This window comes from Mirounga leonina, unplaced genomic scaffold, assembly GCF_011800145.1.
Source record: "Mirounga leonina isolate KUSES-001 unplaced genomic scaffold, KU_Mleo_1.0 Mir_150, whole genome shotgun sequence".
In the NCBI taxonomy this organism is placed as follows: Eukaryota; Metazoa; Chordata; class Mammalia; order Carnivora; family Phocidae; genus Mirounga; species Mirounga leonina.
Genome location: NW_023270374.1, coordinates 22,533,044 through 22,556,648, shown reverse-complemented (window position 1 = coordinate 22,556,648; position 23,605 = coordinate 22,533,044). Strand labels below are relative to the sequence as shown.

Sequence of the window (23,605 nt, the reverse complement as noted above, 5' to 3'; positions counted from 1 at the left end):
AATCAAATTGATATTTGTTTTCTGCTCTTTGTTCCTTTATTCTTTGTTTTCTGCCTTCTTTTGGATTAATCAGGTATTTAAAACAATTATCTTGTTTTATTCCTTTACTAGGTTTTTAATTGTATGTTTTTATAATATTCTTTAGTGGTTACTCTAGAGATTATAATACGCACTCTTGACCTGATACCACTGCTTGTGCAAGAATCTTACTTTCTTCTTCCCACTGCTCCTTCCCTTGCTCATGCTCTCTCTCTCTCAAATAAATAAAATCTTAAAAAGAAAAAAAGAGTCAGTAGCTTAACTGACTGAGCTACCCAGGCATCTGTGCTAGTGTTTAATTCTTAAAGCTTTTATTTATCTGAAAACATCTTTATTTTGCCTTAAAATGTTAAGACTATTTTACTGGACATAGAATTCTCAGCTGGAAGTTTATTTTCATTACTTAAAAAAAAAAGATTTTTCCATCATCTCTCGTTTCTGTATTTTCTTTTGAAAAGTCAGTTGTAAGTTGATACTTTATTTATTTACTTTTTTAAAAAAAGATTTTATTTATTTATTTGACAGAGAGAGACACAGAGAGAGAGAGGGAACACAAGCAGAGGGACTGGGAGAGGGAGAAGCAGGCTTCCCATGGAGCAGGGAGCCCGATGCGGGGCTCGATCCCAGGACCCTGGGATCACGACCTGAGCCAAAGGCAGACGCCCAACTGACTGAGCCACCCAGGCGATACTTTATTTTTTTTTTGAGAGAGAGAGTATGTGAGTGGGGTGGGGTGGGGAGGGGCAGAGGGAAAGGGAGAGAATCTCAAGCAGAATCCGCTTAGGCAGACTCCGACATGGGGCTTGATCTCATGACCCTGAGATCATGACCTGAGCCGAAATCAAGAATCTGTTGCTTAACTGACTGAACCACCCAGATGCCCCATAAATTGATACTTTGATGGTAATTTTTCTTTTTTCTCTGACTGCTTTTGGTTTTCAGCAGTTTGACTATGATGTGCCTAAGTGTGGTTTTATTTGTGTTCATTCTGCTCGGAGTTCACTGATCTTTTTCAACCTGTGGGCTGCTATTTTTCATCAGTTTAAAAAATTTGTCAAAGATTATCTCTTCAGTACTGCTTTTTCCCATCCTCCCTCTCCTCCCATTGTGGAGTTTCAGTTACATGTATGTTAGGACATTTGACTCTGTCCCATATATCTCTCCTATTCTGTTCTGTTCTCTCCGTTTTTTTGTTTTTTGTTTTTTGTTTTTTTCAATCTCTGCATTCCAGTTTGGATATTTTCTGCTGACCTGCCTTCCAATTCATTAATCCCGTCTTCTTCTGTATGCAGCCTGCTATTAAATCCATTCAGTTAATTCTTTTTTTTTTTTTAAGATTTTATTTATTTATTTGACAGAGAGAGACACAGCCAGAGAGGAAACACAAGCAGGGGGAGTGGGAGAGGGAGAAGCAGGCTTCCTGCGGAGCAGGGAGCCCGATGCGGGGCTCGATCCCAGGACCCTGGGATCATGACCTGAGCCGAAGGCAGACGCTTAATGACTGAGCCACCCAGGCGCCCCAGTTAATTCTTTTTTTAAAAAAGATTTTATTTATTTATTTGACAGAGAGAGATAGCGAGGGCAGGAACACAAGCAGGGGGAGTAGGAGAGGGAGAAGCAGGTTTCCTGCTGAGCAGGGAGCCTGATGCAGGGCTTGATCCCAGCCAAAGGCAGACGCTTAACAACTGAGCCGCCCAGGTGCCCCGCATTCAGTTAATTCTTAATTTTGTATTTTTTTTTCCTCAAATACCCATTTGGTTCTTTCCTATGGACTCCAATTCATTGTTGAAATTCTTCTTTTCCTTCACTTTGTTCATATTTTCTGTTATTTAACTATTTATAATAGTTATTTTGAAGTTTTATCTCATAGCTCCAATGTCAGAGTTATCTGTGGGTCTGATTCTAATGCCTATTTCTTTTTTTTTTTTATTATTGGTTATACTTTCCTGTCTTTTTACATGTTATATGCATAAAAAAATCCACCCCTCCAAAACCCCCCAAAACAAAAACAACCCCCTCACCACCACCAAAACTAAAACCAAATCCAAAACGAAACCGGAAACTTTTCTGGACTTTGTATAAAAGAACCACAGAGACTGAAATTGGCATGATTTTCCTCCAGTGCATGTGCTCGTTCCTCTGTAGTGGGCTGTTCATCTCACTGCAGTCAGAAACTGAGCTGGGTTGGGTCCGGACTGCCGCTTTCGGTAGACTCGGTTTGCTTCTGTCTTCCATCGTGAAGTCTGTCTCAAGGGTGAAGTTTGTTGTGTTTGCTAAAGGCTTCTTCCTCTAGTGGGACTTTGTCTCCCAACAACCTCATTCTGTCTGTCTAGCCCAACTTCCAGGCCCTCAGTGCCCCTAGTGCTCAGCAAATGTCCTGTGGGAAACACAGCGATGCAGGTGGAACTCCACTAGATTTGATCCATCCTGCCAGCCAGAATGGCTCTCAGAAGCCTATACGGGGGGCAGGATGCTTTGGCCTGTGCACCAAGCATATTCTAGGGCTAGTGTCTGGTTCCTTCAGGTATTTGTTGAGTAGCCGGCATAATGCCTGGCGTGTGGTAAGCATCATGAGGTGCAGGCCGAGGGTAAGGGGTTTCTAGCTGACCCTTGAGGGTGGAGGGTGAAGGGCAGAAGGATCAGAGGAGGGGAGCTAGACCAGTTCTTGTTACTGAGCTGGGTCTGGTTAAATCACAGGGACATTTGGCCTGAGTGTTTGGAAAAGGTTGCAGGATGTTCAGATCGTTGGTGATCTTGAAGTGAGAAAAACCTCAGAGGAGGAGGCTCACTCTACCGACGCTGCCCAGAAGGCTTTCCGTCCAGAGCTGCAGTGAGTTAGCCCAAGGAGGGGGATGCTGGGAGCCTCCCTGCAGGTCCTGGGCAGCCTCATCTGGGTTGGGTGGTGCTGGGCATCTTTGGGGAGGGCCTTCAGAAAGCCAGAGGCTTGGGACCTGCAGGAAACTTGACTATACGGTGGCATCTATGACCTATGAGCCCAGCTTAGCTGAAAGTTTGAATGGTACAAACCAGCAGAAAATGCAAAAAGGCAAGCCCTTCGATGGGCCCCGGCTCCAGAGCTGGGTCCAGATTAGCCAGGGCTGGCTTCCCTGCCGAGGCCATTTCTATGTGGCTAGAGGTCCCTGGTAGGAGAGTGCCCGGGGCTCTGGTCCTGACCAGACGCTTGTGTTATTTCCCTGATTCATGGGGAAGTCAGGTTGCTGCTTGCAGCTCCTTTCCTCTCCAGGTTCCTCCTCCACCCATGTCCCGCTCTTACTCCTGACCAAGTCTCAGAGAATTTGGGGTCATTCCAAGAAATATTTATTGAGGTCCTGCTGAGTACCAGACTCTGTGCCAGTTCCTAGAGATCACAAACAATCCAGACACAGGTCCTGCCCCAGAGAACTTACAGTCCCCTTGGGGAAACGGACATGCAAACTCATGGCTACTGTTTTATATGGTAAGCGATGGGACTGCTAAGAACAGGAATGGCTCAGAGGACAGTCACCTCATTGGGTGGATCAAGTAAAAAAAGCTTCATAGGAGAAGAGATTTTTTTGGAGTTGGGTCTTGATGTGTAAGTAGGAGTTTTCCAAGCACCCGTACCGTCCTTGGGGCTCCTCTCCTCTTGTTGAGGCATATGTCTCTACAGTCCCGTGTGGGGTTAGCAAACAAGGCAGGGGCAGGGTTTCCCTGGGAGGGAAAGGATGTTTAAATATTTCACAAGGGGCGGCCCAGGTAAGGTCAAGATGGGGTGTCGGGCCTCCATGGAGGGGGGAAGCACAGGGTGGTAGGAAAGGTTGTAGGACTTGTCGGGGGTCAGTTTAATCTGGGCTTTGCTAACATTCCCTGGACACTTGTTTAATGATGGGCCCCGGGCAGTAGGGCCTCAGGGGGGGGATGAGAAGTTTGGGAGAGGATCAGGCCCAGGAGGGAGAAGCCCTCTTGGGGTCCATGGGAAGGCTGCCCCACCTTGTGGTGTGAGGGCATCTTATGAAGGAAAGCCCCTTACATCAGGGAGGAGCGGGCTCTGGCCGAGGCCCTGGTGTACCAGCGGCGGGAGCAGGTGGTGCTCATGGCTCTCCTGAATGGGAAGGCAGACGCCGAGGCTGAGGCGTGGGCTAAGCTGCAGAAGATCACCCAGACGTCCCCGTGGGCTGGGGAGCGCTCCCCGGAAGACATTGAGCGCAGCTGGTGCAAGTGGGAGTCCAAGGGCAAGCAGGTGAGGCTGCGTGGGGGACCCAGGGGCAGAGAGGGGCCCACCATGGTCAGCCCCGAGGCTTCACTCTCGCCCGTGGTGCCCGCAGATGAGCAAAGTTGTGGGAGCAGCCTACAAGCCCAAGGACCGGTCGCGGAGTTCCCGACTCCTGTCCACCCACGTGCAGTATGACTGGATGAAGCACCAGGTGAGGCAGGGCGGGGCTTGCTCCCTGAGATGCTGGTGTGGGAGGCTGGGGAGCCCCTCTCCATTGACAGCCCATCCACAGCCACCCTTGTGCCCACAGGGCCCTCCAGTCGGGGACAGGGGAGCGTCAGTCCCTTAACAGAATGCTGGGCCACAGGCAGCTCTGGGATGAAGCTGGTCTGGCTGGTGTATTTGCCGAGGCCCTGGTTGAGGCCATGGACACAGGTTTTGTCTCTGAGGACACACCTCATCGGGCCTACAGGAGGAGGTTCTCTGTGGGCCTGGTACTTTTGATAGACTTCAAAGAATTTCCCAGGGTCTGTGGCTCTGCGTTTGGTTGTTTGTCTGCCTCCGGTACCGTGGGCCGCTCCAGAGCAGACACAGGGTCTCCTGGTGCCATGTAAGGGATGGAGGGAATGGGAGGGCCCTCTGCGGAAAGAAAAAGGGAGCCGGGGATTTTGCAGGACAGCTATGAGTCCCATCCTGCCTCTTGCCTGGGCAGACTCCAGCCTCCTCCAGAGGCGTCTGCCATTAGCGTTTCCTCCCTCGGTGGTGGGCACTTAAAGCGAGAGAACCCCTCTGTCCTGGGCGGGGAGAGGTCAGTGAGAAGGGGGAGCTGCTCAGCATTCCTGCCTTCTAGAGATGGGCCTCCAAGTGCAGCCTGGTGAGTGCCGACAGGAGAGGTGGGGGCCCCACTCGGGTCCCGCTTGAGGCGTCATTCTAAAGATGAGGACAGTCCCGCGCCGACCACAAAGTGTTGTTGCCAGCCCCAGGAGAAGGACTAGGTGCCAGGCCTGGCATACAGTGAGCTTGCAGTGCCAGCAGGCTGTGGAGAGGAAAAACCTCTGGAAACTTCTGGAGACTTCTTTTGTCCGGGAAGACCCCAGGGCCCATGCTTCCTGTGAGCCTGCTCTTGGTCCTGAGTGAAACACCCAAACTCCCCTGCTCTGTTTCCCCCCCAGATTTCACCTCAGATCTACCAAAGCCTGCACTTCAACGGACTGTCACCCACCCACACACCTGACCTAGTGCTTCACAACCTTCTAGAGCAGGAGGGCCCGCACAGCCACCTGGCAGCCCATCACAGCCACAAGGACCCGGATCCTGATAGGGACACCAGCTCGTCTGCCACCTCTCTCTCCCTCAGCGACACCCTCACCCTGACAGCCTCAGGCTCCGGGTTCCTGGAGTCTGCCTTGTCCAGCTCCCCGTACCTCCAGGCCTCCCCCTTGGTCCTGTCCCAGGCATCCAGGTACATTGTGCAGAGGTCGGCGACCCCCATGCCTGCTGCCTCATCCGTCGAACGGCTCTCAAGACCTCTGAAGGCCACCCTTCGGTCCTCCACGAAGAAGAGCTACCGCATCCGGTTCTAAGGTGGCCCACCCTCTCTCCAGTTCTCCAGCGCAAGGCCCAGGCCCATGGGCGTCCTGTCTGTCCCTGGCTTATTACCCCTGCTAGACCTAGAAGGTAGAGACCTTCTTCTATTGACCTCCTTCTTTACCAGAGTCCTGGAGAAGAAAATAAATATTTGCAGATATCGGAGTCCCATAGGCCAGGAGGTTGGGTTGTGTGTCCCTTGCCACCTTAGACACCAGGCTGTGTCGGACATTGGGCCATGTTCCCTCCGCACCAGGCCCTGGCTGGATGCAGGGGAGAGTCCCCTCCCCCAGGATACCTGGGGCAGCCGTCTGGCAGGTGAAGCATAGGGCCGGGACCTCGAAGGCTCCGTGGTGATGCGGCTGGTGGGTCACGCCGCTGGGCTGAGCTGTTTGCTTCTGCAACTTGGTTCAGCCTCATGGCTAGCCATCTGGAGGTGGTGGTGGCTGTGTGTCTCCTGCCCTGCTGTGTGTCTGTCCTCCTCTGCCATCAGGCACTCGCCATAGGGAACTCTGCATTTACAAACTGTCTGCCCCTCCTGCAAGGGAGGCCCCGAAGTGTGGTGGAGGGCACCTTGGCCTGGCTCTGTCGCTTTGGACCCAGGTTTTTCTGAGCCAAAGCCCTAGATCCTTCCACTGTGTGCTGCTCTGGGCAGCGTCTTGGGTGGAGAACTCAGGGTGGGTGGGACAGTGGTAAAAGCAGTGGCAGGACCAAGGCCTCTGCCCGGAGTGGGGGGGGGGGGGGGGGCTATGGGGGGGGGGGGGGGGGGAATGGGATGTGGCGATTACCAGGCCTCAGGGGATTTTCTTAAAGGCCTCTGCAGAGCCCTTGCCTGGAGGGAGATTCAGGGTCCTTTAGGAGCTGAGATCCTGACTTAGGGGCCATCTGGCTGGACACTAGGGGTCAGGACAGGTCAACCTCCGGTCAACCTTCCACCTGACTCTGCCATTCGGTGAACCCTCCCCCCAGTAGGATCCAGCCCTGCTACAGCAGCATTTTACTGCCTCTGCCCACATGTTTCGGTGTAGGTACACTGCAGGCACTGAAGAAAATTACCGTCGGAGTCTCACCTCCTACCCGGGCAGCAGCTAACTGTGAGCGTTGGTCTCTGGCCATGGGAGGTCGCCGACGGCCCCTCCAGCGGGCAGGCTCCCCTGATGCAGAATCCCAGGCCCAGAAGCACCACCTACAGTGATGTGTCTCTCCTGCTGCTCACACCCAGCCCCTCCTGGCCTGAGCCCTAGATGGGATAGGGGACAGATCATTCTGGAGCATCAGGGTCAGAAAGAGCTTAGAACCCAGACGAGGGACTGGAGGTCAGTGTCACACTGGAGTTGGTGAGTGAGGAAGCTGCGGCTGGTGGCCCAGTGTCCTGTCTTGTGGTCGCCTGTGCTCCCTGAGCCCCAGAGCGCCCCTCCTCACCTCAGGCCCGGCCGCACCAGGCTCTTCCCTGCCTGCTCTCTGCCTTCTGCATCAATGGCCTTAAAAAAGCTACTTATATTTAGCTCTCTTCTGAGTCTAAAAGTAGCACAGGCTGAGGGTAGAAAACTCAAGAAAATAGTGAAAAGCAGAAAAGCCAATAAAACCCATCTGGATCCCATCTCCCAGAGATCACTTTGGTGCATCTTCCTCTAGATGTTTTCCTGTCTTTGCACACACGTATGCGGACCTCATATGCACACGCACTTACACCCTCAGTTCTTGCGCACTCATTCGCTCCTCGTACTTCACACCCACGGCTGTGTCCAGCCCCTCGCTGGGTTGCCTTCTCCAGGATGGACGGCCACTGCCAAGCCGCTCTTGGAGGGCACGTGCGTCTGGTTTGCCCCCTAACCATGCACCACCGACAATCCGACAAAGGAACAGACATTAATCTCCAGTGGAACAGAAATGTTTTCCTGGGCCCGGCTGGGCTGAGGAGTCATGGCCCCACGGGCCGACTGAGGGTGGGTGTCCTTCCACCAGGAGATGGGGCACGAGGGCACAGAGGGGAGTGGGGGGGGACAGCCTTGTCCTCAGAGAAAAGCCATCATTGGCCTTGTTTTCTGGCATCACTTCCCTATTTCACACTTGTTCAACACTTACTGAGCACCTGCTGTATGCCCGGCACTGCCCTGAGCACTGGGGATGCCAGAATGAAGAACACCCAGCCTTTGCCTCCTGGGGACACAGACCACCCCTCTGCAGTGTGGATGCATCTTCTCCCTGGTTTATCCAACAGATGATCTTACTGAGCACAAGCATTGGGCCCCCAGGGGGAGGCAGGCGGAGCTGGCGGGACAGAGTGCAGATGCAGTGTGGATCAGGAGAAGCCATCTGAAGTGGCTTCCTGGAGGAGGGGCCTTTAGTCCAGAGCCAGCCAGGACCTTTGTGTTTGCTGTCTGCTCTGCCTGAGAAGGGCTTCTGTTGGCTCAAACGGCCTCAGCTTCATCACTCCCCAAATAACCTTTCAGGTGCCTGATCCCCCTGCATGCTCTCTACCCCTGCCCTGCTTTATTCTCACCACAGTATTTCTGTGTCTAGTTCCCACTGTGCCCCTTCCCCCCCCTCCCAGGGCAGGACCATGTCTATCTTGTTCACAGTTCCTATGCCTGACATAGTACTTGGCACATAGCAGGTGTTGGATAACTATTTGTCCAGTAAATACCCATAACTATGAGCGCAAAGTCTCCCTCCCCCAGGAGGTCCTCTGAGATTGACCTCACCCTGGTTTTCCCTCTGGGTCTCCATGTTCTCTATTTGCCAGCCCTGGATGGACTGTGGAGTGTCCCTCCCCAGTGGGGGACTGCAGACCCTGTCTGTGAGCCCCAAGTGGCTGCTTGGAAGGGGCAGAGGACCGGGGGCCTTGAGGTTCCACCTGGTTCTGGTATCTGGGCTTCTTTTAGGATTCTGTGCTGAGTGGATCCTGAGCGGGGTCGGGAAGGGTGGGCAGGTCTTGGATCGGCTGGTGGGAGTGTCATGGGCAACCACAGGGGCAAAGGCCTGGGTGTGGGGCAGTGAGGAGGGTCTGGGAGCTGGGCTAGGGGTCTCATTGCTCCGGAGGCCTGACCAGGGCTGGGTGTTCTGTGGGCTGAGCTCACCGTGGGCACAGCACCATCTGTGTCCTGTGCTTGGGGAGCAGGGTGTTGCCTGCACCCCGGGCATGCATCACACCCAGCATGAATCCAGCACAGCAGTGGGCAGCCTGGGGCCCAGGGAGGGTAGATGCCTGGACCAGGGTCACCTGGGGGCTTTCGTACTGAACAGTGGCGTCTGGCCGTTGTGGCCTGTTTCCTCACCAGCAGAGAGAACGGCCAGGGAAGAAGGACCCAGGTGGGAATGAATCTGCCTTTTTGGAGGCCAGTGTGGCTGAGGATTGTGAATAGAGGAGGGAGGAGCCGTGGGGAGAGACACTGAGGGGCCCGTCACACGGGGCTTTTTTCTCTTGGGAGCCCTGAGGGCACCTTAATAAAAGGTGCAAAGCACTCAGGGCTGTCTCGAGAAGCTCCGTCCGGCTGCCTCGCGGGGACGCACTGCAGAGGCAGGAGTGGTTCTGGGATCCCGGGATGGGGGCGGGCCGGCAGCGGGGGGCCGGGACCAGAGGACGGCAGGCCCTGATGGCCGAGCTAGCCGTGGGTGCCTCTGCCGTGGGCGGGGGAGGAGCTCTGCGCTGCTCACCGCGGGTTTCCTTCGAAACTGTTTCCCCTTTTTATTTCAAGAGCTTTTAAAAACTATCAGATTGGGGCGCCTGGGTGGCTCAGTCATTAAGCGTCTGCCTTCGGCTCAGGTCATGATCCCAGGGTCCTGGGATCGAGCCCCGCATTGGGCTCCCTGCTCGGCGGGAAGCCTGCTTCTCCCTCTCCCACTCCCCCTGCTTGTGTTCCCTCTCTCGCTGGGTCTCTCTCTGTCAAATAAATAAAATCTTTAAAAAAAACACAAAAAAACAAAAAAACTATCAGATTTCCTCAATTCTCAGACATAATTTCTAAATCGTATTAAACAATATTAAAAAGGTTTCAGGGATTGGGATGTGTCTCGCATAATTCCATGACTTTTTCCCCCCCGGGCGAGCTGGTGGTCCCTCTCGACGGGAACAGGGCAGTGAGGGCACGCCTGCTGGGGGGGGAGCGCCCCCTGGTGGAGCCAGACCTGCTCGCAGCCCCCAGCCCGGTGCGGAGGGTGGGGAGGGGGTTCCTTCCCCTGGAGAGGAGTTGGGCTTGTTGGGGGGCGGGAACCTCTAGTTCTTCTTGGAGCCCGTTGAGGGGATGTGACAAGGGGGCAAAGAAACTTTCCATTGTACCAGATATTTTACACACATTTTCTCACAAAGTTCCAATGCAGTAGGTCGTCTCTCCCCATTTAACAGACAAGAAAACAGGCTGAGTTGCCCAGGGTCACCCATGTCACCCATGTCAGCTGGGTTTCCAACCAGGGATTTCAGGTGTTTCTGCCCCATCCGGGCCAAGATGCTCAGGATTTGGGGGTGCTGCATTTGGGTGGGGCATCCCTGGAACCCTGGAGACAGAAAAGTGGTGGAAAGAGACCCCCACTTCCTGTGGCAGGCAAGGTCAAAGGTCAGGAAAGGGAATGTCCCGTTGCCTCATTGCCCCGCCAGCCATGCTGTTCAAACTCTCCAGTGCACTGGGTGAGCAAGTCACTCACTTTTTCTGAGGGAGCATTTTGTCTGTCCTGCCCTCTAGGCTGGGGCACATACCTTGGTGGGGGGGGGTTGGGGTTTGTGGGGAGTGGGCTGAAGGGAAGTCTTGGTAGATGGAGACACTGTCCCATGAGTCATTTCGCTTTGCGAAGGGGGCAGCAGGGCTCTGAGTCCCAAGGCGTGGCTTCTGATTTGAGGAGCTGAGGAGGGAGCCCCCAACCCATCTGGCCCGTCCAGCCTCAGTGTTCTCCTTGCCCACTCAATCACAGTGGAACTGGACGGAAACGCCTTCTTCTCCCAACTTCTCTCAGTTGCTACTTCTTTTTTTTTTTCCTTAAAAGATTTTAAAGATTATATTTATTTGACAGAGAGAGAGTACAAGCAGGAGGATTGGCAAGTGGAGGGAGAGGGAGAAGCAGGCTTCCCGCTGAGCAAGGAGCCTGATGTGGGGCTCGATCCCAGGACCCTGGGATCATGACCTGAGCTGAAGGCAGGTGCTTAACGACTGAGCCACCCAGGCGCCCAGAGCTGCTGCTACTTAACATGCAGAATTAAGGAATATTTAAGTGAACTGGGCCCTTTAAATGTTATTTGTTCCCCCAGGGTGAAGGGTGGGCAAATAGGTGGCATGTGTGGAACCCCCTCCCTCCCACCTCTTGCTCTCGGAGGAAGACACTACTGGATCATGCACTTGCTTGCTGAGCCTGCATGTGACTTCAAAATCCTTTCCCAGGCAGCCCCTCCCAATCCATCCCAGTTGGCACTTGAGGTTCAACTCAGTTATCCCGACTGTCCCCCCCCCCCACCCCAAGGCCAACTTTAGTCTGAAGTCAGTTCATGGGTGCCTCTGTTTAGAGAGACAGGAAGCCAGAAAACAGAGGTTCACCCTATGGCACGGGAACTCAGTCCCCAATGGCACAGGATACAATGCGCCTCTGCTGTGGGAATTCGGTGAGATTATCGCAGTGCCTGGCATGGAAGAGTAGCCAATTTTTATTGAGTAGTTGTTTTGCCCCAGGCACGACCACATTTAACCCTTACGACGATGGGACTCAGAGAAGTTGGGTAACTGGCTAAGGTCACACAGCTAGGAAGTAGCCATATTCCTAAGCAGCCCCCCCCATTCCCGCCTCTGCAGTAATAATAATGCCTGACAGTTATTGAGCACTTACTATGTGCCAAGCACTGTTCAAAAGACTTTGTGTCCTAAAGTCTTTACTTTTAATCCTCGCAACAATTCACACAACTGGCTACTGATATTATCCCAATCTGCTAGATAAGGAAACTGAGGCACAGAGAGGCACAGAGAAGTGTCTTGCTGGTTAGTGGTGGGATTGGGATTTGAAGTCGGGAAGAAGGCTGGCTGCAGAGCCTTTTGGTTTTTTTTTTTTCCCCCTTTTGTCTTCTTTTTAAATAGCCTCTGTTTTTCATCAGCATATTATCTCAAGTGTCTCTGAAGGTACTGGAAGCCCAGAAACTGTGAGCTGTTGTTACTGTCACTGTTATTGCAGGCACAAGCCACAGGCTGGCGGAGAGGGGTGCGTGGACGACACAGCCCCTCCACACTGAAAGCAGAATCAGGTGGGTAGGCGGAAGATGGTTCCTCGGCTCGGGGGGAAGGGCTTGGCTTAACGGCTCCTCTGAGTGGCAGAGAAGCGACATCCTTTTTGGAAAAAATTCCATCAAGATAGGGAGAATAAACAGGGATGTGGCGCTGGACCCACGTCAGAGCCGGACCCATGAGGGCAGGAAATTGACATGGGGAATGCCACCAGGACATGGTGCCTGCCGACGCCCCTCTGATGTTTGTTGAGAGCTCTGTACCTCTTCACACGGCCCCATGGCTGCAGTCTCGTCTGAGCCTCCGAATAGCGCCTGCTTGCCAGGCAAAATGACTGCTCCATTTTACGGATTAGGAAACTGAGGCTCAGAGAGGAATCTGACTTGTCCAGCGGCACTCTGGCCCCCTGCACGATCTCCACCCCCAGGCTGGAATGCTCACACATCCAACGTGGGGCACAGCTACTCTGGGTTCACGGCCTGGGGTATGCAGAGGCCTGGGCCGTTACCTCTGGTGTGACCTGTTAGTGCTGTGGCCCCGACAGGGTCTGACTCTTAGGGCCTGACATGTTCGGTGTCCAGACTTCTTGAATCTTTATCCCAGTGGTAGAATCACAGGAAGAAAGGGCCCAAGGAGGTCTGGCTTCATGTCCATTTTTGCCAGTCATGCTGGGTGTCCTCAGACAGGCTCTGTGCCTCTCTTAGCTTCTCTGTTTACCACGTGGGGCTTGAATTAGATTCGTGTTTCTCAAAGTGAGGACCTTGAACCATCTATTGTAAGTGAGATGATTTTAGGTGGATATGCGGTTAAATAACAGAGGTACAGTTAGAACAAATATTTTGTTTTTAGTTCTCTCATTTATAAGATTTGCACAGAATTGGTTTTTCTTTTCTTTTTTATTAAGTTTTTAATTTTAATTCCAGTATAGTTAACATACAGTGTTCTATTAGTTTCAGGTCTACAATGTAGTGATTCTGTCCTTCTCTACATGTCTCAGTGCTCATCATGATAAGTGTGCTCTTAATCCCCTTCACCTGTTTCTCCCATCCCCCCACCCACCTCCCCTCTGGTAACCATCAGTTTGTTCTCTAGAGTTAAGAGTCTGTTTCTTGGTTTGTCTTTCTCTCCTTTTTTTTTTTCCTTTGCTTGCATTTGTTTTCTTTCTTCAATTTCACATATGAGTGAAATCAAACGGTATTTGTCTTTCTCTGACAGACTTATTTCACTTAGCATTCTATTCTCCAGATCCATCCATGTTGTTGCAAATTGCAAGATTTCCTTCTTTTTATGGTGAATAATATTTCATTTATATAGATACCACATCTTTTTAAAAAATAATTTATCTTTTTTTTTGAAGTTTATTTATTTATTTTTAGCAGTGTCTACACTAAATGTAGGGCTCGAACTCACGACCCCAAGATCAAGAGTCACATGCTTTTCTGACTGAGCCATCCAGGTGCCCCAATACCACATCTTCTTTATTCGTTCATCTATTGATGGACACTTGGGCTGCTTCCATAATCTGGCTATTTTAAATAATGCTACAGTAAACATAGGGGTGCATGTATCCCTTTGAATTAGTGGATTTTTTTTGGGGGGTAAATACCTAGTAGTGCAATTACTGGATCCTAGGGTAGTTCTATTTTTAACTTTTTGAGGAACTTCCATACTGTTCTCCATAGTGGCTGCACCAGTTTGCATTCCTACCGACAGCATATGAGGGTCTCCTTTCTCTACATCCTCACTAACACTTGTCATTTCTTATGTTTTTGATTTTAGCCATTATGACACGTGTGAAGTAATATCTCATCGTAGTTTTGATTTTCATTTCCCTGATAATGAATGATGTTGAACATTTCTTTATGTGTCTATTGGCCATCTGTATGTCTTCTTTGGAGAAATGTATGTTCATGTCTTCTGCCCATTTTTTTAATTGGATTATTCATTTTTGGGGTGTTGAGTTGTATACATTCTTTATATCTTTTGGATACTAACCCTTTATCGGATATGTCATTTGCAAACATCTCCCATTTATCTTTTAGTTTTGTTGATTGTTTCCTTTGCTCTACAGAAGCTTTTATTTTGATGTAGTCCCAACAGTTTATTTTTGTTTCTATTTCCCTTGCCTCAGGAGACAGATCTAGAAAGATATTGCTATGGCCAATGTCAGACACATTACTGCCTGTGCTTTCTTCTAGGATTTTTATGGTTTCTGGTCTCACATTTAGGTTATTTAATCTATTTTGAGTTTATTTTTGTGTGTGGCATAAGAAAGTGGTCCAGTTTCATTCTTTTGCATGTTGCTGTCCAGTTTTTTCCCAACACCATTTGTTGAAGAGACTGTCTTTTTCCCATTGCATATTCTTGCCTCCTTTGTCAAAGATTAATTGACCATGTAAGTATGACTTTATTTCTGAGTTTACTATTCTGTTCCATTGACCTATGTGTCTATTTTTATGCCTTTGTAATATAACTTATAATTCCAGAAGTCCAGAATTCTGATATCTCTAGACTCCCTGGCAGGAGATAGGGTGCCTGGCCCTGGCTGGTGAAAGGGCAGGACGTGGGTTTGCACCAGGAGATCCTGGGCCCTGAAGACAGTGGCATTGACTTTTCCCCAACAGTACCCTGACTGTGACTCACTTAAGAAGGTTATCTTCAGGATGTTCCCTGCCTTGGTAAGTGGGTCCTGGGGCTCTACCTGGAGGTTGGGGAAGAGGTGAAAGGTTTGTGGGAGTCTAGAGGGTGAGATAGTGGTGGCAGAGGGAGTCCCAAGTGCGGGGGAATCCCAGGAAGAGACATCATTAGGGAAGAAAAACTCACCTGGTCTTCTTGACTGAGCATATTACTTGGACTCTGCCTTCATGGGTATTTTTATGCTCCCTATTTTTCAGATGAGGAAACTGAGTCTCTGAGGAGTTCTGTGGGTTTTGTCTGGCTCTCTAAGGCATGAGAGGTGCTGGGCGTGAGGGAGAGGAATGCAGCGTCCCAGGATTGAGTTGGTGTTCCATAGAATGTGGGCTGCAGAGCTGGACCAACTAGGGTTCAGCTCTTTTCTTCTCTACTCATTCCTGGTGTGAGTCTGGGCAAGTGTCTAAACCTCTCAGAGCCTCAGTTTCTATCTTTTTTAAAAAAAATTTTTTTTAAATTTATTTATTCATGAAAGTCAGAGAGAGAGAGAGAGAGGCAGAGGCAGAGGGAGAGAAGCAGGCTCCCCGCCTAGCAGGGAGTCCGATACCGGACTCGATCCCAGGACCCTGGGATCATGACCTGAGCCGAAGGCAGACGCTTAACCATCTGAGCCACCCAGGCGCCCCGCCTCAGTTTCTATCTTTATAAAATGGGATTCATGATTGGTGGTTGAATTCCCTAGAGGGAAAGGGACAGGACTTGGCAAGAGAAGCTCTGGATTCTCACAGAACTTGAAGTTGGCAGTGGGTGGCCCTCAGTGCCCTTTGTGCCCGCGGGTGGGCATCTTGGCGCTAAAGCAGATGCTGTAGGAGGAGAGCCGGTGGATTATGAAGATATGCGCCCCTGGGAAGCTACTGCTGAGTGGCCAATGGCTCACCATTCGTCTGCTCGGACTCCAGGTGGTAAGGGCTGCACAGGGGCGCCCTGTCTTCCTGCTCCTTCCCTCCCCAGCCCTGCTTCGGTGGCCCTTAGGAAAGGGCTGCTGGGCTCTTCCCCAGGGTGGCCCTTAGGAAAGGGCTGCAGGGCTCTTCCCCAGTGCCGCATGAGTGACAGAGCTGCAGAGGGCAGGAGGGAGCTGCACGTCTGGGCAGATCTCAGGAAACCCACAGAAAGCGGGGGCTGGGGGGGGTTCACCTCAGAGCCTCTCTTTGCCTTGCCCCACCCTCTCTTGCAGGACCTGGTCCTCCAAGCTATGTGTATGGTTTATGGGTGCAAATTCATGGTCACCAGGGACATGTCAGTTTCCAGACCTACCTCCTGCTTTGCCCTTTTCTTGCCCGAGTCCCGGGAAGCTGGGACTTATGAGGAGCCACATGCCCTTCCGAACCTGCTGAGAAAGGGGGATCCCACTGCAGGGTATCAACACCTTAGGAATGCAGGGGCCCATCCTGATGCCACTCACAGGGTTTTATTGGGGTGGGGGGTTGGGCTTTGTGTCCTTCTGTGGCTTAGGCAGGTGACAGGCTTGCCATGTCACAGTGACAGCATCTCATCATTGTCAAGACCTGGGCAGGGCAGCCGGGTTCCACCAGCACCAACATCCCACCTTTGCAGGCTGCCTGGTGCCAGGGATCCTTCTGGCTCGTGTCCTCGGTACGGAACTGGTGGTGTCACCATGAAGATTATCCAAGTGAGCCCCCCGGGCATGGGTGCCCGCTGACTCCCCGCCTGCTTGCGTGCAGGAGCTCGGGGCTGGCCTGGGGCCCCGGCCTGCGGCACCTCGGTCCTCCCGGGTGAGAAGCACTCTGTGTCTCCAAAGGCCCTTCATACCTCTCCTCAGGGGAGGCCAAAGGGCAGGAAGCGGCATGCCCGTCTGCAGGTGTGGTGACTGAGGCCCAGAGAGGGACGTGGCTGGACCCCAGGCTTCCCACTCTCCAGACCTCGTCTCCCTCTTGTCCATTCGCGGTGCGAGCCCCTGTTCTCCGGGGAATGCTACTGGTGTGACCCTGACCCTAGACTTGGTCATGACCTTCAAGGGAGTGTCCCCTTGAGACTTGCCCATCCTTCGTGGGCCTCATGCGACATCCGTGCCCTATTACAAGTAAATGCCCCGAGTTGTTCCCTGATTCCCAGAATGGGAGGCTGGGCTGTCCCCAGGGCAGGGCAGTTCAGGGCGTCAGCCCCCCTCCCACGGGAGGTTCACTCCTCCCACTTTGTTTCCGGAGCCCCTGCTGTGCGCGAGGCTCCAGGGACACGGCGGGGAGAAGATGAACAGGCGTCCCACGCAGCAAACAAGGGAGAATAGTAAAAATGATCAAATAATGTAGAAGCCAATAAAACAGGGGCTGGGAAAGACACGTGCGGTGGGAGGGGACAGAGAGTTCATCTGGGCCCGTGATCGGGGCAGCAACCTGCAGGCCCCAGGAGCCAGCTGGTGGACGTTCCGGGGAAGAACCTTCCAGGCGGGGCACCGCTGACACACTGCTGTGCTGTGGGAGTGAGGCCAGCAGCAGGCCGCAGCAGGAGGCTGATGCAGAGTGGGCCAGAGGGGTGAGGGGGGCAGCCGGGGTGGCAGGGCCTCGCGGATCAGGAAAAGGAGGGGATTCCAAGTAGGAGGGGCTGGTAGCCGCATCTGGTCAGATTGGAGCAGAGCCACGGAGGAGGCTGCTAGGAGCAGCCAAGGTGGAGCCACTGTGCGGAGAGTGGGGGGTATTCGGGAGCTGGAGGCGGGTGGTACCCATGGGTCGGAGTGAAGGGTGGGGCAGGGAGGCGTCTCCCCCCCCGTCCCTGGTGTTTGTCCTGAGACCCTGTGCACTGCAAGCCCCACCGAACTCTCAGATAGGTAGGCGGTCTTTCCCCCATTTTAGAGAAGAGAGTAGAGGCTCAGAGAGGGATAGTGACTTGCCAAGGACACCCAGCACAGAAGCCAGAGTGGGATTTGCACCCAGGCCAGGCCGACCTATGCTCCCATGGCACTCCTGGGTGCCTTCCTGGTTCTGCTGGCTAGGTGGCCATGGGCCAGTGGCTAAATCTCTTTGAAACTCAACTGGAAAGTGAGGCAGCCCGTCCTGGTGATTCAAGTAAGAAACGCCAATATCCCAACGGGTGGTACTTGACAGGCAGTCCAGGGCGAGGACCCCTCAGGGAGGAGGAGGAAGGAACCCCCTCTAAAACCAGGGGTGAGAATCCACAGAGTTCTGGGCTCCCGAGTAAACCCACCTCACCTGGGCTTGCACACCGCCTAGGACAGGGGGATCAGGCCCTCAGAGTTGGACTGTTAGAAAGTCCTTCCTTGGGGGATCCATTTCTACCTCCTGCTCAGACCCAGCTCAGCCCCGGAGGGCGACGGGGAGTGGGGTGCTCCCTTAGTTTCACACAGGCGGCAGGAGAGACCTCGCCATGCCGGGTGTTGGGGGCCCCAGCACTGCTTGCCTCACCCTCCCTGTGGACCCACAGCCTTGGACCCCCTACCCCTACCATCCCTCCTTTCCCAGCCACCAGCAGCGACTCCAGAGCCAGACAGCCAGCCTTGAACTTGAACTCCAGCTCTGCAGTTCCCCATATGGGACCATATGGGGGCCACTTCTCCCTCAAATCCTCCCATTGTACGTCCCTCATGCGGCTGGTGGGAGAAGTGGATGCGGGGGTATGCAGCAAGCGCCCAGCTCCAGGCCCCGCGGGGCCAGCCCTCCGTGGAGTGTGCTTGTTACTTGTCATTTGTATGTCTCACCCACCCTTGCAAAGCGCAGGGTCTCGGAGCCTCCTGGGATGACACCAGGCATATCTGTGCTAATTGGAAAGGACTATTTGGGAACTGCTGTCCTGTCCCAGGGAGCCTACTGGAGGTCAGGCCATCACTTGGGCACATGGCTGGCTGGTGGCATTGATGGTAGATAAGCTGGCAAGGAAAGAAAGGAGAAGTCACTGGGGAGCTTTGCTATTCTGAGTCCTGGCGAGGGACCAGGCCTCCCCCTCCTCCCCTTTCCCACCTCAGACCCACTGCAAAAGCCGAGGGCTCAGCGGACTCAGGGCTGTGTGTTGAGGGGCAGAAGCTCCCTGGATCTGGGGCAGGAGGCTGGCCTAGCCCCTCCTTCCCCTGGTCAGATCCCTCCTGGAGCCCAGCCCCGGGGAACCACCCCTGAGAACTGAACAGAGCTGGAGGTGTTTTGCCACCATGAGGATTGAGCAACTTCTGTGTGTCCATAGACCAGGAAGGTGAAGGGATTCTGGGGGCCCCAGAGTCTAGGCCAGCCTTCCAGGCCACCCAGAGCTTCCCATAAGCCCTTGGGCCCCATGGGTGGGAAGAGGGGTAGATGGGGGTGCCTCCTTCTAGGTGCCCCGCCTGTGACCATGATCTATGGTGACTAGCAGCATCGGCTCCTCCTTTCTGGACCTAAGTCATCCCCAGGGCCCTGGGAGGGTGACAGTGACCTGGAAAATGGCCATTGTGGGATTTCCCACTGGCCTGCCCGCATGGGGGCTTGAAGCTGGATTTGACTCGAGGAAATAACATGGTACTTCGCTCACTCTGTATGTGAGGGGTTCATACCCATCACCACAGTCAACAAGGATCTCTCACATCAGCGGTTTGGGGGCCTCAGTCCACCACTGGCTGGGAGGAGGTGAGGACTAGCATCTCCTGGGTGCATATGGGGAAATGGAGACTGACTTCCTCTAGGTCACACAGTGAGGGAGCACCAGGCAGGGGTGGGGTCCAGGGCTTTGTCTTATCACTGGTCTGGGGGTCTCTGAGTCTCAGAGAGGCCGAGGCCCCTCCCATCTGCCCTACCTAGCCTGGTGTCCAGGGATTAGTAGGATTGGCTCAAATCCTGGGGCTTGAGCTAGGCTTATCGGAGGCGCCACTCCAGGGCCTTAGGGGTGGTTTGGCCCTCGGTACCTCCGTTCCGCCTTGGTCGCCGCAGAGAGCTTACTCCCACCTTGGCCGGCCGCCCACTTCCCTGCTCCAGTCTCGTGGGTGGGCCGAGGGGTGGGCAGGCAGCCAGCCTTGTGCATTGTGCACCGGGGTGTGGGGTGGGGGGGACGGAGGCCTAGAGGTAGCCTTTGTTCTCCTGCAGGATGCTGCCACAGCAGGGAGCCCTCCCAAGGGAGGAAAAGCCCCTGACCTCCTGCTGGGCTGAATAGGTTTCTGTCGTGGGTCTTGGATGAGACTGGGTCCCTCTTGGGGCCTGTCTCCTTATCTGTGCAGAGGACCGTTCGTTGTGGCCTGTACCCCCAACCCAGGGCCTATTGACCTTGGAGGATGGACTGTGAGGCAAGTGAAGGGGAGCCCCACGGTGAATGAGGGGAAGCCTGGTCATCCAGGCAGGGGCTGAGCGAACGAAGAACGAAATGCCCCAGGGATTGGACGCCCTATCTGTGCCGGCTGTGTGACTGTCTCCGGGGGCCTGGGCGGGATGAGGAGGTCAGGCTGCTCTCAGGGTCCAGCTGGGACAAAACCCAGGATTCCTGCCCTCTACTCATGGTTCCACAGTCAGTCCACCTGAACCTGCTGGAATTTGAAATGACTGTGGGAAGGTTGAAGGGAGAGCAAGCCCCCAGGGGCCTGCGGGGTGGGCTAACGTCGCAGCTCCGCTACAGCCCACTGTGTGAGCTCAGGAAGTCTCTCTGCCTCTCCCATGCCCGTCCCCTCATCTGTGGGGATGCCGTGGGGATGAGATGAGGTGGTGGCGATGAACACACTTGTGAATTACGGAATGCTTGTGGGTGACAGGAGCGTGCGTCTAGAACACTGGGGAGGATTTACTTGAGTCCTCCAGAGGGTGGGGACCATGGAGGGAAAAGTGCCCCATGAGTGTCAAAGCAGGGGTTTCCTCCACAGCTGCTCTAACCACAGAAAAACGTCACTGAGGGCGAAGATCCCATTTACAATCGCCCTACCACTGGTAAGAGATCCGGGATTAAATCTGATAGAAAAGTGCAGAATGCATATGACGAGAGCAATGACACTCTACTGAAGCTGTTGAAGGAAAACTTGAAGACACAGAGAAAAGACTCCATGTTCCAGGAAGAGAAGAACTGACGTGGCCAAGAGATTTATTCTTCATACATGAATCCATAAAGCCACTGCAAGTCCAACTGTTAAAAAATGCAGCTTGGTTGACACAAGCGGATGGGAAAGTTTGCCTGGCACAGAGAAAGTGTATGGGAAGCAGAAATAAAGAGCGGGGTGCTTCCCACGGCACCCACCAACACATGCTCCAAAGCTAGAGTAACTGGAAGGATATGGTGTTGGTGCAGGATGAGGCAGGGGGCTCAGTGAAGTGAGAAAGAGACCAGAAGCTGTGTGTTGACCCTGTTTCCAAGCTACAGAGGAAAGATGGTCTATTCAATAATGGTACTGTACTGGGGCCTTTGGGTAGTCACTTAATAAAAATTAAACTAGATCCCTACCTCACACCATGCACAAAAATAAATTCCAGATGCATTAAAGAGCTTTTATGCATCTGAAGCCTGTGTGTGTGCACTAAAGAGCATATCCATCACCTATCACATATCTATCTATTCTTATATTTGTAACACGTATATAGATATGTAGATATAATAAAATCAGTAGAAATGTAGGAGCATATTGCTATAATCTTGGAACTGGGCAGGTCCTTCCTGAAATGCATACAACTTAGAATCTATAAAAGATGATTTAACTACATAAAGTTTTCAAAAATATCTGCTGAACAAAATACATGTTCAACAAAGTTAAAAGACAAATTACTGGAAGAAAACATGTAGAACGACTGAGTGAGGCTGGGAGGGGATTTGGGGGAAGAAGTGGGGTGTCTATGGCTCTGCTTTTCATCAAATCTCAGTACGGTGCGGCTTTTTAATTACAAGAATGGTTCTCACAAAATCTACGGAAATAGTGCTGGGTTGGCTACCAGGTCCACTGATTGCGGATAGCAGCCCGGGGGGTGGCAGGAGTACGAGGTGACCACTTGAAGGCCATCCCACAGTGGAGACCACGGGAGGGCAGGTCCTGGGGCCAGGTGCTGGTGAGGAGCCTGGCGGATGGCCAGAGGGACGGATTCTGCAAGAGGACAGGTGCCAGTCCAGGGCGCCCTCCCAGGAGACTAACATATTTCTGATTTATCCATCCTAATGCCTAGCTGGACCCTTACCAGCCTCTGTACCTGCCTGCCCCTTCCTGTATGAATCCCCTCCTTTGTAGGCTCCATTCCCTGGGGTCTTTCCAGCTTGGCCAGCCTGTCCCCACCTCTGGGGCCCTGCTTAGGGGCAATGTTCCCCCCCCCACCCCAGGACTGGGCCTCCTATCACCTGCCTGGGGATGAGGTTGACAATCACCTTGGTGATCATTTATCTAGCACCTACTATGTGCCACGTTCTGTGCTGAGAGCTCTGTGGATGGAGTCAGGGTAGATACCGACACTGGATACTGTTTCTAGCACTTCCATAAGCTCTTGAGTAAATACTAAACAGGTGGGACTCAGCTAAGGCACAGATTATGCATGCAAAATGAGCGACTGCTTTAGGGAAGAGAAACTTCAAAAAATTTACATCTGCCTTTCTAATAGTACACACAGTAATGATGGAATGTGCTATCGTAATTTATAGGATTTTCTTACATTTCTAAAGTATCCCAAACTGTCTCCATGAAAGGATTTAAGGTATTTTATCGCTTTTTTTTTTTGCAAATTTTTATTGTGGTAAAATACATATAACATAAAATTTACCATCTTAACTATTTTAAAGTTTGCAGTTCAGTGGTATTAACTATATTCATAATCATGTGCAACCATCACCACCCGCCATCTCCATAGCTCGTTCCTTTTTGTAGAACTGAAACTGTCCATAATTAAACCTTTACCTCCCCATTCTCCCCTGCCCCCAGCCCTTGGTAACAAGTCTACTTCCTGTCTTGAATTTGGCCACCCTCAGTAGCTCATATAAGTGGAATCATACCGTGTTTGTCTTTCTGTGACTGCCTTATTTCATTTAGCATAATGTCCTCCAGGTTCATCCATGTTGGAGTCAATTGCAGAATTTCCTTCCTTTTCCAACTGAACAATATTCCATTGTGTGTCCATGTCATATTTTGTTCGTTTGTTCACCTGTTGTCAGACACGCGGGTTGCTTCCATGTTCTAGCTATTGCTTTCAGTTCTTGTGGGCATGTACCCAGATGTGGGATTGCTGGATCGGACTGCAATTCTAGTTTTAATATTTTGAGGAACCACCATGCTATTTTCCACTGTGGCTGTGTCATTTTACGTGCCCACCAGCAGCGCACAGGGTTCTGATTTCTCCACCTCCTCATCAACTCTTATTTTGTTTTTTTTTTTATAGTAGCCATCCTAATGGGTGTGAGGAGGTATCTCACTGGAGTTTTGATTTGCTTTTCTCTAATGATTAGTGATCTTCACTGTGCTTACTGGCCATTTGTATATTTCTTTTTCTTAAATGTATTTGGCAACCAGTTTGTTTTAAAAGATTCTATTGATTTGAAATAGAGAGAGAGGGCATGAGAGAGGGGCAGAGGGAGAGGGAGAAGCAGGCTCTCCACTGAGCAGGGAGCCCGACGTGGGGCTCGATCCCAGGACGCTGGGATCACGACCTGAGCCGAAGGCAGACGCTTAATGGACTGAGTGACCCAGGCGCCCCCATTTGTATATTTCTTAAGAGAAATGTCTATTCAAGTCTTTTGCCCATTTTTGAATTGTTTTTGTTGTGGTGGTGGGGGTTGAGTTTTAGGAGTCTTTATATATTCTGGATAGGAATCCTTTATCAGATATATGATTTGCAAATATTTTCTCCCATCCTGTGGGTTGCCTTTTTACTTTGTTTACTTATCATTTTTGGAGGCACAACATGGACTAGACATGTGATACCTGGAAAAGGTGAGGTCCAGAGAGGGTGTGTGTCCTAATGCCACACAGTCGATGGTCTGTGTGATGAAACTCTCTGTGGTGGACAAGGTGGGACTTCTC

At 52.3% G+C, this 23,605-nt stretch overlaps 1 protein-coding gene across 1 annotated transcript in view; it reads left to right on the top strand.

Annotated features, from left to right (window-relative positions):
• Nucleotides 1-5,998, top strand: part of EFCAB8 (EF-hand calcium binding domain 8) — a 60,134-nt gene extending 54,136 nt beyond the window's left edge. The window contains exons 23-26 of the mRNA XM_035006026.1: nucleotides 2,737-2,869; nucleotides 4,054-4,258; nucleotides 4,344-4,442; nucleotides 5,404-5,998. Of these exons, the coding sequence (XP_034861917.1) occupies nucleotides 2,737-2,869; nucleotides 4,054-4,258; nucleotides 4,344-4,442; nucleotides 5,404-5,814 (848 nt within the window). The 3' untranslated portion in view covers nucleotides 5,815-5,998. The remainder of the gene's footprint in view (nucleotides 1-2,736; nucleotides 2,870-4,053; nucleotides 4,259-4,343; nucleotides 4,443-5,403) is intronic.
• Nucleotides 5,999-23,605: the final 17,607 nt, after the last annotated feature.